The sequence below is a fragment of the Falco naumanni genome, chromosome 2, assembly GCF_017639655.2.
Source record: "Falco naumanni isolate bFalNau1 chromosome 2, bFalNau1.pat, whole genome shotgun sequence".
NCBI classification, from domain to species: domain Eukaryota; kingdom Metazoa; phylum Chordata; class Aves; order Falconiformes; family Falconidae; genus Falco; species Falco naumanni.
In genome coordinates this window covers 122,270,146-122,287,733 of record NC_054055.1, presented here as the reverse complement: position 1 = coordinate 122,287,733, position 17,588 = coordinate 122,270,146, and the positions used below count along the sequence as shown (strand labels likewise).

Sequence of the window (17,588 nt, the reverse complement as noted above, 5' to 3'; positions counted from 1 at the left end):
AGATCCTGTACAGAGAGAAGCCAGAAATTAGGAGAAGATACAGAGTTATACTTAAGTATTTTTTGTGTCATTGCTGACACCAATGATATATTGGTGAAAATCTCTTTCTAATCTAGTGGGATTTTTTATTCACACTGGAATTGACAGTAGCACAAAATAAACGCACCAGGGTCTTAAACTCCCTTGGGATTAAATTAGTTTTCAAATGGCATAAAACCACTGTGAAAGTAAAAATAAACTGAAAATACTGTATTCTGACCCAATGGAGGAAAGAAATCAAACCAACCAGTAACAGTGTCATTGTCTGGTTTTTCCCAGTCCAATATGACGAAAGTTGGACAGCCTTCAACAGTCACCACTGTGAGGTTGGTTGGAGGATTTTGTGGAGGACGAGTAGGCTCTTCCCTGCTGCCAGCTTCTTCTTGAGGAAAATGTTCAAGAGAGCTCGTGATAGAGCAAGGCACATCATCATCTTTCTTCATGTACTTAACATGGGGGGCTAAGAGCAATAGGAAAGAGCCATTATTCAATACAGAGTGTTTTTACAAAATGTCAAGGCCATTTCACCTAGTGCACAACTTCCATCTCAGGGCAGCAAGTAAAAATCTGAACAAGTCAAACTTACATGTTTAAGAAAAAGCCCCATATATTCAATATTAAGCTGCTTGTTAGGTTTTTTTATTGTTGTTAGACATGGAATCTGCTCTGACTTTACCCTCTTCCCATTGGGACCACTGATGAAAAAAACACTCTGAAGGTATTAGTGGTTTATTAGACGGTATTAGTTTCAAACACACTGCTTGAAAGGATTCACTTCTGTCATAAAAGAGAACAATTAACTTTAGTCCTTACATAGTAAAATGACACTGCAATTCCATTTGCAGCTTTTGAGTGCTATACTAATACAAAGATGTAATGCCCATCACCACTTTGTTTCACCAGAAAGAGTAACAAGTTCAGTCCAGAGTCATTCCAACATTAAACTTGCAGTTTCTAAAGTGGCTGTCAAAATCGTAACCTTGTTCAGTGGTAAGGCACGTTGGTATCGGGGCACTACCTCTGCAGGAATGCTACAGGCCCACAGGAAGACTTTCATTTGGTTTGGTGGAACGCACACAGTGTGCAGTCGTACATACAGTGGCACACAGGAAGAGCCACAGCACGTTTGCGGGCAAGACTTTAAACTAGGAGGTAGTAGCAGAGAAGAAAGCAGAAGTAAAAGTTAGTCAAGAATATGCTGGTGGTCTGCACTACAGCCCTTTCGTCTGACACTGAAGTGAAACAGAATCAACAGTTTTGGCCTTCGAATAACCAAACAAGATAATTTTGATACAAGATAGGTCAGTAGTCATATATTCCCCCAAAATAAAAATACCACAACTATTAAAATCCTACCTTGGTACCTTGGTTTGCCTGAAGAATCTGTTTCTGATGTAGGGCTTGAGCTGAAGACAGTTGCATCAACTAGGGGAAATACAGATATGATTTAATTTGCAAGAAATAAAAAGTTTCAGTGTTAGAACTGCAGCTTTTCCCTGTTCGTTTGGCATTTTACATCGTGGTAAAGCTCTTCCATGGTAGATCTTTGCTGCCAGATCTGTCTTTTCCTTTTAAGGATTCAATTTTGGCTGTGATGCTAGGTAAACCCCATACTTACCTGCTGGTGTAAAGATAGCCATAATCAAAACAACAGACTTCATTAGTGCTGCTGGATTCAATTAATCCAATATATGCAAAATGCTCTTTAGACTTTTTTAAAAGGATCTTTTTGCACTGTATGGGCTGTTTAGCTTGGAGCTTGTTTCACGTTTATAGAATATACAGCACTATTATGTTGACACATGAACCAAAAATAGCAACAAATTCTGTCTCCAGAGAGTACAACTTCTACAAATTTTGAAGGAAATTGAAGGCAAATACACTGGTGACAAATATGTGCTAAAGCAGTCAGGATTCATGACACCAGTGTTGCATTAAACAGACACTATACCGAACAGAATCTTCTCTTAGATGCAAATACGACAACGAACCTCAACGGACAAAACACAGTGCATTCACAAGCATTTTTCAATAAATTTAGCACCCAGCTTGCTTTACTGAGCACTGAGGGTCACCGGGAGTTCATGAACATTATAAGGAATCAAGGATTTCAGTATTACTGTAAATCTAGGCAAATCAGAAACAGCATCATTTATGACAATGTAACTACAGCTGCATATTTTGGCCCAAAAATTCTAAGTGCACCCTCATCCAAACCCATTCCTGTATGCCACTTTGAGGAGATTTAGGTCTGAAGTTGTAGTTAATTCCCAATTTTATAAAGGGCAAATTACCAACTGACAGCTCTATTTAATAATTTTTTTCTATTTAAATTGTGGCAGTTTCATCAGATAGCTGGGAGGATATCAACACCATGTTGAGAACTATCAGTCACTATCAAAAATAATTTGAATTTATCACCATGCAAAAAGAAATGTTTAGGAAAAAATTGCCTTTTCTACTCCTTTCACAGATTTAAAGTAGCCACTGAATAGTATTGAAAGCATACTAAGCACGCATTGATTTCTAGGAAGATGGAAGGGATGTCATGTTCTCATTTACCAAGGTATGTTATCAGAAAACAAACAGATAAATTCAGTCAAATTAGAGAAGTCGTAAAGTGGCATAAAGGACATCAGAATCACCCCAGACAGAATGCTTTCTATATTAAATATAAAATCCATTGATATAGTTCAGGGAAGGGAAGCAAAAGAAAAAAGGAAACCTTTGTGTTAATGAAAAAAGAGAAAAAAAGGAAAGAAAAAAAAAGAAACCAGAACTGTTTTTAGTATGCTTACTATAATACTCTGGAGTTGCAAAAGCTGTTGGTGTCTTGTATGATGTTCCTGTCCTCACAGGTGTTGTTGGCCCAGCAGTTTTAGCTACAGTGACAGAAGGAGGAAATTGTGACAACAAGGCATTCACTCTTTAAAAAAGTGAAACAGCTTTCTGATTTTCTAAACAGAACTTAGATTTGTGACAACTGCCTCATGAAGCAAGTACTTCCATTTAAAATACGATATTCCCTCAAAACTTATACAACAGCTTCCAGCGGGATTTAGGAAAGTTCCAAGTTGTCCTTATTGCCAATATAAGCTTTTCCTGAAACACAGTAAGAAAATTCTTTCCTACTTGGAGATTGGAGGACTTCAGTCAGCTAGACCATGGCCTGGTTTAATGCACAGAACCATCCTACACGGGCTGGTAAAAGGATGCCAAATGACCATTATTGACATTGCTGCTTCTCAAATAAAAGCGTACATTTCTTCAGGAGTTGTAAAACAGAATAGCTGAAGTCAGAAACTGAAACTTGGTTTCTTCCTTCAAATATAGTTAAGGTCCTTTCATTTCTACTCTCAATACAGCATCTATACTAGCAAGGCTGCAGCTGGAACATGTACAACAATCAACACTTGGTCCTTAACCATGGTCTGCATTAAGAGTTTAACCACAGAACAGTACTGGAGTTTCCACTAAATGAAATGAAGATGCCCTTCAAACGAAGGTAAGAAGAACGCAACCAGAGTCCAACTTTTTCAACATTTATAATGCTACATGACCCAAGGGAAAAGCTATCTTTTTGAATTGATCTATTCTGTAGTAGGCGCCATAAGATTGAAGAGAAACTGAGTGATAGAGACAATATTACCTCCCATAATGAAATAGCTATTTTAGAAATTATTTTAGATTATGTGACATTGCTTTTATGCCCCAGCTGTTACTACCTAATTAAAAAAAAAAAGTTTTCCAAGAGGCAAACTATCCGTGGTGAGGGATGTCTTGATTGCTTTCAAAATAGCTGTAAAAGACAAGAACTCCAGTCACACAACACGCAGACACTCCTAGATAACCACTCCATGACTGGAATCAACCTCCAGAAGTCAAGAACTGTATAATATAGTTACCTTCCCCACATACATGACACAGAAGAACATGATGACTAAGGGCAGAACTCAGGTGAACCAAATTTAAAACAACAAAAATCCCTACTTTCCATTAAATTCTTTAATAAAGTGGAAATTTATTAAGATTCTCACTAAAGTCCAGTTTCACAAAGGTTCTGGAACACTCTTCTTTCCTTTTTTTTCTATTCAGGAGACTTTAAATGTCTGCATAGAAACATCCCCATAACACTCATCCACTGGACAAGTAAGAAAGATGCAAGTAAGGAATTAATCACAGTGTTAATGAGAAAGAGAAACAGGACAGAATTATGAAAGGGAAAATCCAAGAAGAACACCAAGGCAAATTTTTCCTGTTAGTACTGTGGAACAGTTTCTCCAGGGAACCAGAAGAAACTCAATTGTGATGTTTAAAACTCAGCTGGATAAAACACTAGGAAACACAGAAAAAGGAAAATCTGCTACTGGCCCCACAAGGAAGAACCAAATCATCTAACCAATTTATTCCATCTTGAATGCCTAGGAAGGTATGGTTAACTGCTGACTACCACACAACCTGGCCTCTAGCGTATGGAAAAAGTGTGAAATTTCAAAACAGTGGTAAATTAATTAGACAACGGAGAAAATTACCCTAGACTTCATTACAAGCAAAAGAAAATGTATCAGGTCAACATATTTTTTTTGCTACAGCTTAAGACTGACAACGTCTTACATTCTGTTGTAGCTATTACAAAGGAAACACCACCAACCAACACAAGTATGGACACAACATTTCAATCTTGGCTCTGCCATTGAGTAAATATACAGCTTGTTTCATACAGCTTGGAGATTCTTGCTTCTAACCTGCTGCACAAAATACTGAAGAATTATTTAGGTCTTTATTGCCTTAATAGCACACAAAGCCCCAAATAAAACAAACCAAAAAAGCCAACAGAAAATACAGCAGAGCCAAGACCTTTGTATTTCCAGCAGACTACAGAGAGTAATACCAAGAGGGAAGCTTTTTTCATGATGCTAAACATAATGAGGTAGTTTCTGTACGTGGAATAACATTAGCCTAAGGATCCTTACATACAATCTACAGACAAAAGATACATAAGGTTACTGAATTATCAGCTTCAGGATAAAACTGAAATAAAATAGGAAATGTGAAAGTTTTTGTGTGCTCTGACACTGATACTGTAGCACAGGAATGAAGCTAAACCCTTTGCACATGAAATAACTCAGCTTGCTCTACTTCCCAGTGCAGTTAAGTTTTCTGGGTGCCTATTAGCTCATTATTTGCAGTGGCTAATGGATGTTCCATATACACGGGACAGAATTTCTTTACAAATAATAAGTTGGGAGTATGCATTTAAGCATAATGTTCAATATCTCCCATTTGACATGCACATTCAGTAACTGCAAATGCTATTAGTAGATGCAAAATGTTCTTAAGGTTGATCTTCTTAAAGGATGACTTGGATTATGCTATTTTGCTTTCAGCTTCCTTTCCAGGGATGATTTTGATAATTAGGTTAGGAAAATAAAAGCAAAATGGAGTTTATGTATGAAGACAAAAAGACACAAGGCCTGTATGTTCCAGAAGACTAGTTTCTATAGATATCACAGATTAAATATAATATATCTATACTGTAAAATTCTCCTATGCGCTGCTAGTCAGTTCAGTATTATCTTACCCACACTAAAACGCGTATGCTGAAAAGGCCGAGATACCTGGACTCCCTGGTTTTCCAGTCACGGTGTTTGGAGGCAGGGGTTTTCTTCGCATTTGCGTAGGCTTGGCAGGAGGTATGGGAGGATGCTGAGGGCCAGGCGATGTAGTTACTGAATGACATTACAAGACAGCATTATTAGTTATTTAACCTCAAGTTCCATAAAATCAGAAACCCATTATAAGTTATATTCTAACTTCTCAAACACTGTTTCATGTCTGATTTAGTATCACAAGCTGAGAGGTGAGTTTAAGAGCTGAAATGAACTGTATTTCAGCCTTAAATTCTTCAGAAAGTGTGTGCCATGGAGTTTTAAACCAAGTTTACCTGAAAAAAATGGAGCTCTCTTGGGATTTCGTATGAGTCTTTCAGTGATTCATTTTCTGTGTAGTTACTCATTTCTGTCAACGGTAATTTTTTGGCAGCCAAGAGGATACTTCTTCCCACGATAAACACTCTCCCAGTGTACCTGGAAACATCTTCAGTATCCTACCCACAAAATTTCTAATCTTTTGTACTTTCTAACTGATGCACCGGTCACCCTCAGCTCAAAGCAAAAGATGTAACAAAAGGGAAATTATCATTAGGGACACATGACTCTATGCCGTTCAAAAGTAAGAAATGAAAAAAAGTCACCATGTGCTGACATGGCTAGAGACAGCTGTTGTGCTGGAAACTCCTGAAGCACCCAGCTAGGTTGTTGCAATGAGCAGTTCCAGCCAATACCTAGTAAATTTATCTGGTAAAGGTCCTTCGACAGTGAAGTCTGAAAGGACAGCCTAAGCTTCTTAATTCATACTCACAAAACATTTTACTGTATTTTCCAGGCAATTATAAAGGATTTTATTATGAAAAGGAAAGACGAAGGAAAAGATTTTTGTTCCACTGTTCACCTTTGCACTTCATTCCTTAAGAAAAAAACCCAGCAGATATGTGCAACACATTTATGTAACAAAAGACTTTTTGTACTTAACAAGGGAAAATCTTCAAGAGTAATATAATTCTTATAATGCTGCCAATGTCAACAAATGTGCAAGTTGCCTGATACTGAGTTACTGGCTATACAGAGTACCTTGGGCCCTACATATCAGACCTTAACTCACCCTATAAATAGAGTGACTGTGGGTGAGAAGGGAGCAGATCCAAAGACACATTTGGGAAAGCCTTTTTAGAAATACAACAATCAAACAGGAACATCTCCATCTTTCTCTGCTCCCCTTTCCTTTTGGACTTTTGCAGTCACTTATAAAACAGATTTTTTTAAAAAATCCCTCAGACCAAGACAGGAAATAATGTTCTATCTAACTAAAGAAGACGTAATGGTTTTGAAAATAGCACTTGTAGGTTTCATATTCATTCTTAATCCCTAGATGGAGATGAAAAAATATGCCTAAGGACCTGAAAAAGGAGAGTACATTTTTGTATGTATAAGTCATCATACCCTAGATATTACTACATGTAGCATCCATGACTCATTTCCCCCTTACCCATGTTTAGGGAATGGGATTGTCCGAGATATTTACAGAGTAAAAACATGCAAGTATTGACTCATCAATGATTTCCATTGTATCTTCTGAACAACACAACCACAACAGTTACATGCGAGTCAAAACATCCCATTCAGTGCACTGTGTCAAGGCAAATCTACTGTAGTGCACTCTGGAAAACCAAGAATCCCTACTCTTCTCTTCTACTATTACTACTATTACCTACTATTATTAGGGTGATGGTCTATGATGCTACCAAATCTCATTAACAGTGTGGAGACTGAGCCTGTAAACAGGACACACAATAGTATTTAGGGATTTTGTGATAGCACAGATTTTTGTGCATGGTGAATTATTAGGATTTATTTAATCACAGGAGTTCTTTGTGGACCACAAATATATTTCATTGAGTCTGTCACTCTTCATGAAAAAGGAGGGTGTGCAGCCTCTTAGGACAGACTCTTAACATATCAAGCTTAATTCTTGTGTGCTAACCTATCTTTTTCATTTCTCATAAGTAGCATAAATGTAATTTTTTCAGTTAACACACACTTTTTCAGAAAAAGTAAATGTATTTAAAAGCAAATACTGGCTAAGTTATAGCAACACCTGATTAATCAGCCTCACTTCTTTGCCTGGTAAGATCATGGAAGATCCTCCTGGAAGCTATGCCAAGGCATACAGATGCCAGGGATGGGATTAGAGACAGCCAGCATGGCTTCACAGGGGCAAATCATGCCTGACTAATCTGGCAGCCTTCTACGATGGAGTGACTGCGTTGGTCGCTAAGGAAAGAGCAACGGATGTCACCTATCTTGACTTCTGCAAGGCCTGACACAGTCCCACGCAACAACCTTATGGCTAAATTGGAGAGATGGCTTTGATGGATGGAATATTCAATGGAAAAGGAATTGCCTAGGCAGCCCTATATAAAGACTTGCTGTCAATGGTTCTACGTCCAAACGTGGATCAGTAACAACTGGTGTCCCTCAGGGGTCCGTATTGGGACCAGTACCATTCAAAATCTTTACTGATGACACAGAGAGTGGGATTGAGTGCACCCTCAGCAAATCTGCGGATGTCACCAAGCTGAATGGTGCAGCTGATACACTTGAGGGAAGGGACGCCACCAAGAGGAACCCTGACAGGCTGGAGAAGTGGGCCAACGCAAAGCTCATTAAGTTCAACAAAGCCAAGTGCAAGGTCTGCACCTGGGTCAGGGCAAATACCAGCCTCAGTACAGGATAGGTGACAGGTGGATTCAGCACAACCCTGCAGAGAAGGAGTTGGGGATATTGGTAGAGGAAAAATTAGATACAAGACAGCAATGTCTGCTTGCGGCCCAGAAAGCCAATGGTATCCTGGGCTGCCTCCAAAGTGCCTCCAGCAGGTTGAGGGAGGGGATTCTGCCCCTCTATTCTGCTCTCCCAAGACCTCACCTGGAGTACTGCACCCAGTTCTGGAGTCTGCAGTACAAGACAGACAGGAACCTGTTGGAGCGAGTCCAGAAGATGCTCAGAGAGCTGGAGCACCTCTCCTATGAAGACAGGCCAAGACAGTTGGGGTTGTTCAGCCTGGAGAAGGCTCCAGGGAGACCTTGTTACAATATTCAGTACTTAAAGGGAGCTTATAAGAGAAATGGAGAGAGACTTTTTACCAGGGCCTGTAGTGAAACGACAAGGGATAATAGTTTTAAGCTGAAAGAGGACAGATTTAGATAAGGAAGAAATTCTTTACTGTGAGGGTGGTGAGACACTGATGCAGGCTGCTCAGAGAACCTGTGGATTCCCCCTCTCTGGAAGTGTTCAAGGCCAGGTTGGACAGGGCTTTGAGCAACCTGGTCTAGTGAAAGATGTCCCTGCCCATGGCAGGGGGATAGAACTACTTGATCTTTAAGGGTTCCTTTCAAATCAAACCATCCTATGATTCTATTATTCTGAATTTTGATATACATAGTAAAGCCTCATGAAGAGAGCTGAGATCACAGAAGTATACAAGAAAATTACAAAACAGTAGTACCTAATTTTACAGTCATACCCGAATGTCTTTTATGACTACAGTTCAAGGTATTGGTTTACTTCAAAGTTCTAAAAGCTTAACTTTAAACATCTAATGTCATAGGATGAGTAAAAGCAGATGCAGATGTTCCTTCAAATCTACGTGCAAAATAACCTTCCAGTCTCTGCAAATCACAAGCTGGATTTACTTAAGTACACACCACTGCCTGGCATTCAGCTACTAAAAATGCAGAGCACCATCCTTGTTTTCAGCTTACAGTCTGAATCCAGCTACTGCTAATAGTATATCACACCGGACTTAATCTTTACAAAGTACAATCTTCAGATTGAATGAACTTTAAAAAGATAAAACATCAGAACTGAGCTGTCAAGATAGACTCTTGTCTCTGTGCAGGTAAATTAGGTGCAAAGGAAATTCAGAAGGGATTAGGAGCAAACAGCGGTTTATAAACTAGAGACATATCTTTGTATCTGTGTTTTTAAATCTAATAACATGATTCCAAGGGAAAATGTAACTAAAAAGAGCAGCTGCAGCTGAATAGTAAATGCAAGGGTAAAACCAAAAAGATTTTATTTTCAGTCAGGTTTTCTGACAGTAAAAAAAGCACAGCTAAAACAAGCTCCATTCTTGGTCATGCTTATGAAACAAATCCTCTATATGTAAAGTGTTTACATGTTTGTGTGTACACATGTGGCATGCAAACACACTCTATACTACAACTTCTGAGTTGAAACTGAAAATTTCTAAAAAGCTGACTAGAAACGTGAAATACACAAAGTTTATTTTTGAAGGCTTATTTTGGGAGCTGTTTTTCAGCAAAAATATTTTGAAAATATTGAAAAAAAATTTGAAAATACGACTGCAACACTTGCAAGAAAAGTAAAACTGACAAGCCTGGTAAAGCACACGTAAAAAACCTTGTAACCTTATTTACTCCACATCATTATTTTGCTTCAAGCCTAATGTTCTAATTTTCCCAACAATCCTGATATTCAACAAAACTTTCTGATAAATCATTCACTGTATTCTCCCTTGCTATGTAGAAACTATTAGTATGAAAAAATCAGTGTTTACAGTATTGTGGCTGTTTGACCATCAGGATACAAACTGGTAGAGGTCATTTTTAATGCACGACGTATGTTGGTGACTAAGTAGTGACTACAAAATATTCTCACTTTTGTCACTTTTAGTAGCATCCTGAAGCCAGGAGAAGGTGTATTGATAAGAATGAATAAGAATTATTTTCTCTTCTTAGTGGAGGTACAGGAAAGATGGTGTTTTTATTTTTCATCACTGTTAACATTTGCTATACTGCCTTCTTTTATTAATCTTACCAGAAATTGGCTTTTCCCAGGTATCACTATATTCCAAAGGTTTTTCCACATCCACACCAATTTGGCTGGCAATATCCTCAGGTGTATATACATCATCTGTGAAACAAAGGAAATGAACTAAGTATCTACAGTGCAGCACCAAGTCACGGAATACTTGTATATCGCATACATTCAAACTCTAGATAACATTAATTGCTAAACTAGCATATATGGCCCACATTTGTTTTTACTGATAACTTAGTAATATCCTTTATCTTCCTATTCAAATAAGTAGAAAGTGATCTGGGTCTAGTGAGCCTGCAATTTAATTTTAAACTTTCCTTGAGAAAAGTGTATTTTGAAAGAGAGAGTTAATAAGATTAAGAGATAACAGATGAGTTAAACCAAGATTATATGTGGAAAGATGAGTACAGAGAACATTCTAGTTTTTCAATAGACAGAATACAATGTCCATCAATTCTGGGAAAGGGCAAAGTCTTTGTCCCCAGAATATGATCCTCAGTTATCCTCCAAACTGAACGGCTAGAGCAATTCTGAACCAAACATATACCGTATTTGGCATACTGGAGGCAAAGTGTACATAAAATTCAGTTTGTATATAAAAGAAAGTCCTACTTAAAAGTTATATAAACACATTTAAAAAACCCTGAAGTAAATGGCATTAAAAAGACCAACACAATTACTCCTAGTATAGAACAACTGCTTCACATGCTGGTATTTATAGGACAGCTAGACTGTTAAATTAATATGCTTTCCCTATGTGAAACAAGTATATTTACTTTATAAAAGTTCTATATATGGTAGAGTGTGAAGATCCATTGCGATTTCATCATGGGAAAAACAAAAAAATCACTTGTTTTCATGACACAATAAAAACCCCTTGAAAGTTAATGTATTTTAAAAAAAACTTTAAAATTCTAAAAAAAAAATAATTCTCAATATTGAATTAATTATGAAATTCCAACTCTAGTCCAACATGATCTAAACACTCCAGCCAAAAATTTCATAGGTTTATTATCTGGTACTCAGTTTGCTTTGAGATTAAGATAGTATTTTAACAATATGAAGCAGATAATTTTTCAATTATTTCACTAATTGGCCATTCTTGCTAGGCATACCTTAGGCATCCACAGTGCACAGTATGGATACATTAAATGATTTTCTTAAGATTAGTGAGGCTTGCAGTAAGCTGGGAACAGGACACAGGTCATCTGGTCCTTGTGACTGAAATTTCTAAACACACTAGGTGCTTTTGTATAACTGCAATTTGTCTTCAGGTAACTGAAGTGGTTAATTACATCTTCAGATACACAAAGCGCCAAAGTGCTAATCAATGTTTCCTGTGGATGGTGTTCAAGGAAGAAGAGGCATGAGAAGATCAGCATCAGCTTTAAAAAGAAAAATGTTCTTGTACACCATGGGTCACAGAGTATATTTAGTTTCTTAACTTCATCTTACAATAAACACATCAACAAAACATACAGCACATTGACTAAATCATACTAAATCACCCAAGTATCTGTTACAAGTCTAATTTAATTTTGCATCTTACAGTGTCTACAGGAAAGCCTACCTCTGTTCTGCTCCTTACAATCTAATTTAGATTCACAATCTTTTCTGAGTTACATCAGCTAGGAATGAAGAAATATTGTATACATTCTAGAGGGAAGTAGTAATTTTTTTTTACCACCACCACTCCTGCTCCCCTGAAACTTGCACTGCTATTTTGCCATTAGTAAAGTAGTAATGAAAAATAAGTCAAAGTTTCAGCGAAAAAGCTTATCAAACCACACCACCTCCCTGTTGACAAAAATCTCCTTGTCTTCTTCTTGAATATTTCAATGCACTTTAAAGTTACATAAATGTTAGTGTTTTCAGACAAGGCTACCAAAGAGCTTGCATCACCATAGCATTTGCCTTATGCTAGCTAACATAACTTACTTATTTTAAGCATTTAGACTTACCACGTTCATCCAAACTTAACAGAACTGAGAATAGATGTATTACTTGCATGTGTGTTTGTGTCTTCTTTTACTTCTATCTTTTTTCCTTGAAATATTAATGGGACCTGGAACACCTTAAAACTAACCACTGCATCTTTAATAGCAGGAATACCTTAGAAGGGTGGCCCATTTTAAGAGAACACCTGGAAAAAGAGCCCTTGATAAAACAAACTGAAATACCTTAACGCTTGAGCTTTTCTAGAACTTGGTTATACGCCCACAGTTTCAAAAATAAAAAGAAAATAGAAGGCAAAATTAATGGCCATTGTATAATGAAAGCCAACGACCGCTTTCTTTCACAAGGGAAATGGAAATGTTGCTCTGTTTGTTTGGTGAAGGTTGTCTGGAAGCTTAACAGATCAGGAGCAGTTTTTAAATGGTTAGGATTAAATAAAAAAAACAAACTCCAAAATAAACCACAACTAAGAGAAGTTATAAACACTAAGATAAATACAAAAAGCCATCTCAATAAAATGAAATTCTAGAGAAAATGGCTAAAAGGAATGTTAGTCATGAGGAGGTAATCCCTGCCTCTCTCCCCCAGTCCAGTTTACCACCTGGCACCACAGTTAGCCAGGAGACTGAGAAGCCTGTCAGGAAACCAGCTGCAACCCCACGTGCTGCTGCTGGGAAAACCAAATCCCACTACTTATCATCTGGGCGTGCAGCTGCCGGGCACACTGCACGGGGTGAAACATCTCTGCGCTGAGGCTAATGAGCATAGTCAGGAAGAACTGGAGTACATTCCAAAGCAGTGCCAGCCCAGCAAGGAATTAGAAGATCCATACTGGTCTTCAAACAACAGAGTGCCCATGGCTCTTCAGTAAATGTGCTCTTCTTCAGATAAAGAAAAAAATATGTAACATCTAAAGGTAAGCCTGAAAACATACTGTTCCTTACAGTCCAATTAAGGATTCTGATCAGCTTAGATCAGAAATTAAGGATTCTGGTAAGCTAACTACAGAAAACAACAGATCATTTTCATAACGGCAGATATAAACTTCCCCAACCCCCAAAATCATCCGGATACCTTGAAGTATTATCATTTCTCTAAGATGTCACCTCCTGAAAAGAAACGTTTTGATTTCGCTTATCTGGGAAGATTCAGATTTATCTTTTCTAAGTCTTTTCTGCAGACTTAGGAGTTCTCTTTGCAATATGTTATTGCACATTGCTTGGGAGAGATACGGAAGATTTCTTCAATTGATTACCTGAACTCGCTTGTGCAAAATTGTTTTTGTAAGCACAGACATCCTGGCAGGTTCAGACACTGCATTTGCATATGTCACAACAATGTGACATACCTGCTTTACAGAACACTTGGGATTTTACTTACTGGTCATCAACGAAGGTACAGACTGAAAAGTTGTGAAAAGCTGCAGTCCTCTTTCAACCTGTCACGAATGTACCAAACTCACTGGTGATTTCTCTACACTTCTGAGCAGAGAGGTGCAGACTCAGAAAGATACCAATGAGTTGCTACATCAGCAGGGTTGGGGGCACAAAGAACGGACAGCAGGCAGTAAATACCAGCTCTTCCTTAGTGCTGTGGACGCCAGGTTTAGTTTATAAGGGCTCATTTGGCAGGACACAAAATCTAGGTAACACACATATTCAGGATGGTTCTATAACTTAAAGAAGAAAGACTTCTGTAACTGAGCAATGGAAAATACTACTAGAAGTACTGTTTTCCGGAAGAATTCTAAAAGAAGGTACTTATTCACCTGTGAGTACACATAGCACGTGCAGCAAGGTAATAGACTTGTGATGATTTTTGATATCATCTACCACACCAAAGCTCTAGATCTTCCTGGCAACTGGAACTACTATAAAGACATGGAAATAATGACAACTATCGGGCACTCCAACAGGAGTATTTAAAATAAGATTGCTTGAAACAATACTTTGTCAGTCACCTAAAACAGTGTTAAGCACAACAAACTGCATGTAACAATTTACATGTCTACTATTATCTACTATTATGCTTATACTGCTGATTTCCTTACCAGGCATTTTTTTTTTCTTCTGTTTAATCTACAGATACCTCAGCCAAGGTTACTGCTATATGAGAGAAGGGAAAAGCTTAACATACTGTCTAACATAATTGTGTATTTATGCATAATTTCAGAATGTGATTTCAAAAGCCACTTACTCCTGGAGACCTGTGTGTATTCTGCCTGTTTTGGAAATCAGACATTAGGCAGCTCGCTCACAAGGATACTGCCAACACAACTGAAGAACAAAACTTCCTGACCCGCAACTACTGCCACTGGTCATTTAATACTGTCTGTCTCTGATAGTCCTGGAATTTGATGGGCTCATTTCACCTGCCAGAAGGACTATAATGAGTCAAAGAGCACAGATCTCTAATGAAGGCATCCACTCTGTATGTAATACAGAAGAGTATGCCATGTTCTGAACAGGCTATTTTTAATTCATTTTAAATACACAACCATCTCTTTTGAGGTTTTGCCACTTCGAAAAACATGGTGGGCTTCTCAAAATTGTGTGCAGGCATAAATAGCTCAAATCATACTAAAAAGTCAACAACAGGTATTCAATTGCCAAAGGTACTTTGGAAATCCCAGTACAGAGAAATATTACACAGACAAAAAAAGGAATGCATAGAGCAGATGGTATATTACTCAGGTTATCCTAACCTGGCTAGCACAGAGCAATAGTATGGGACACAGTAGCACTGTTAGCAGTGGATGAACAGCCAAGTTTGCTTTGAAGATGTGCATTATTTATTTATTTAAATTGTTTATTATTTTAAACTTGGGTTATAGATGAAGAGTCCTAAAAGTCTGTATTTAATTAACCAATGGCTATATTTATTTTAAAAAAGATAATGGCTGTATTTTTTTTTAAAAAAGGTATTCGTAGTAACATAATAAATTCATGCTTTATTAAATTTTTAAAACAATGATTCTTTATCCATTAGCACTGACAACATTATTTTGATTGGATGGAAAAACAAGGTACAATTGAAAAAGGATTTATCACAAATGATTCTTCCCCCAGCCAAACCAAAATTTCGAGTAAATCTTTGTGGCTAGGGGTGTATGTTATCTCGGTGTGTAAGAATGTGTGAGTTGAAGTGACAGTTCTCACCCTTCTCTATCATCCATCAACTCAGAACTTCCTTGGTGCTGAAGTATGCAAGCCTGAACAGCACATAGTCGGAATGTGAGCAGGTCCGACATGAACACACCACATGCATAGCTAGTAGCTAGCAAGATACCTGGTTTTAAGGCTTTCTTACCAAGCCTTCTGACTTGAACTTAAACAATTGGGTAACCCTTTTCAGCAAAGTGTTTTCCAGCAATTATTCTGGACCTATCATCTAGAAAACAGCAGTAAACAGTAGCCACATAATTTTGTATCTGCAAGTTTACACTGACTGAGTGTCAATATCAGTCATACTGACAGTCAGGAATTATATAACTTGACCAGTAGCAGCAATTACACACAGCATTCTGAGGAATTAACTTCTATAATCAAGTACAATGAAATATTTTGCAGGGCTCAAGATGATTTGAAGAAGTCACAAGCCTGTCTTCTACTGGTAATTTTAAACAAATGCCAAAACTGCAGCTCTACCTGCTGTTGGTGCAATCCACTTTGGCAGTCCAGGTGCTTTTGTTCTAGCTGGTGCTAGTGTGGTTTTACTAAGAGCTGTGAAAGAGTTTAACAAGAAAAAAGAAGAAAAAAGGAAAAAAAAAAAAAAAGAGAAAAAAGAAGAATAAAAGAAGAAAAAAGACGGAAAAAAGAAACCAAAGAAAAAAAAAGGTTCCATGAGAAGAAAACCCAACAGACTTTTACGTGATGCCAAAAATTCCACATTAGAGATGGAAAAGTAACACTTGCTGCAATGATACACACAGCTTTGGTTTCTTTCTTTTCTGATTTGGAAAAGCTTTACCTCTAGACTAATTAATTCAAAGAAAAATACCCCTTTTTTTCAGCAACACTTAAAATTCCACTGAGAATAGGTGAAATTAATTAATTCATTATCTCCTCCCCATCCCAAACTGAATAAACAATTATTACCAGGTCTGGTCTGTGATTTATCAGATGGCTTTGGTCTTGCAGAAGTGAGACGTGTTTTATGAGGTGCTACAAGAAATAAGGTTCAGTTTAAATGCTATGTGTAAAAGGAACACCAATAGTGCAGTGTAATTTGCCAGAAAAATGGTCCATGCACCAATGTGATACAGCAAAATGGACATATGAGAATTCTATGAGTTCCAATCCAAAATGCACACTGAGAATGGTAGTTTCTTTAGTGGTCAGATGACTCCATCATGCAGTCTGACCAGTTACATTCATGTTTAGGTTTAGGAAAAGATATAAAATATTTACAGCCAGTTACCCAACTGTATATAGATACAGAGTTAGCTCTGCAAGGTATCCATGGCCTTAAGACATTTAATTAGGTTCTGTAAAAAACAAACAAACAAACAAAAAACCTCAAAATAAAACACCAAACCGAACACCGCCCAAATCAAATATTCAGATTAAAAACATGAAACATTGAAATACTGGAGAGAAAACAACTGGAAGCATTCAATGCAGACACTGTGTAGGGCTGCTGGAGCATACTGTCATTATCAAGGCTAAAATCAGAAGCCTTCAACCTTTTCTTATTGTTGCCTTTCCCTTGCCAAATAGTTTTGATATTTCAGTTGTTAGAGAATCTATGTGAATCACACTGCAAGCTGAAAGCATAAGCAGTAGTCACTGTTATCTTGTGCCAAATTATCAACCTCTATAACTCATTTTTTAAATAAATAGACCTAGCTATTTGATATTAATAACCATTCTACCCACAACACTTAATCCAGGCTCTCTGAAGTGTCAGAGAAAATACTTATGCAGGAAAGAACGTATTACTCAGTTTTGACATCTACATTTGGGAAACGTTTTACAGATTTAGATTTAGTATTTTATAGTCAAGAGGTAGAAGTCAGTTACATTTATGTTTGCAACACTATAATCTGAGGATCCAATACACAGCATAATACTGTTTAAAAGCTTCATATAATCTTTGAGGCAATGCTGATTCAGCCTTGATTTTCAGAGCAAT

General features: G+C 37.5%; 1 protein-coding gene across 1 annotated transcript in view; it reads right to left on the bottom strand.

Moving 5' to 3' along the window:
- Positions 1–17,588, bottom strand: part of LOC121083149 (ABI family member 3 binding protein) — a 163,873-nt gene that overhangs the window by 25,912 nt on the left and 120,373 nt on the right. Inside the window, exons 49-55 of the mRNA XM_040583185.1 lie at positions 16,553–16,618; positions 16,103–16,177; positions 10,497–10,592; positions 5,658–5,768; positions 2,838–2,921; positions 1,396–1,464; positions 287–499 (exon numbers count right to left, since the gene is read on the bottom strand). Coding sequence (XP_040439119.1) covers positions 287–499; positions 1,396–1,464; positions 2,838–2,921; positions 5,658–5,768; positions 10,497–10,592; positions 16,103–16,177; positions 16,553–16,618 — 714 coding nt within the window. The remainder of the gene's footprint in view (positions 1–286; positions 500–1,395; positions 1,465–2,837; positions 2,922–5,657; positions 5,769–10,496; positions 10,593–16,102; positions 16,178–16,552; positions 16,619–17,588) is intronic.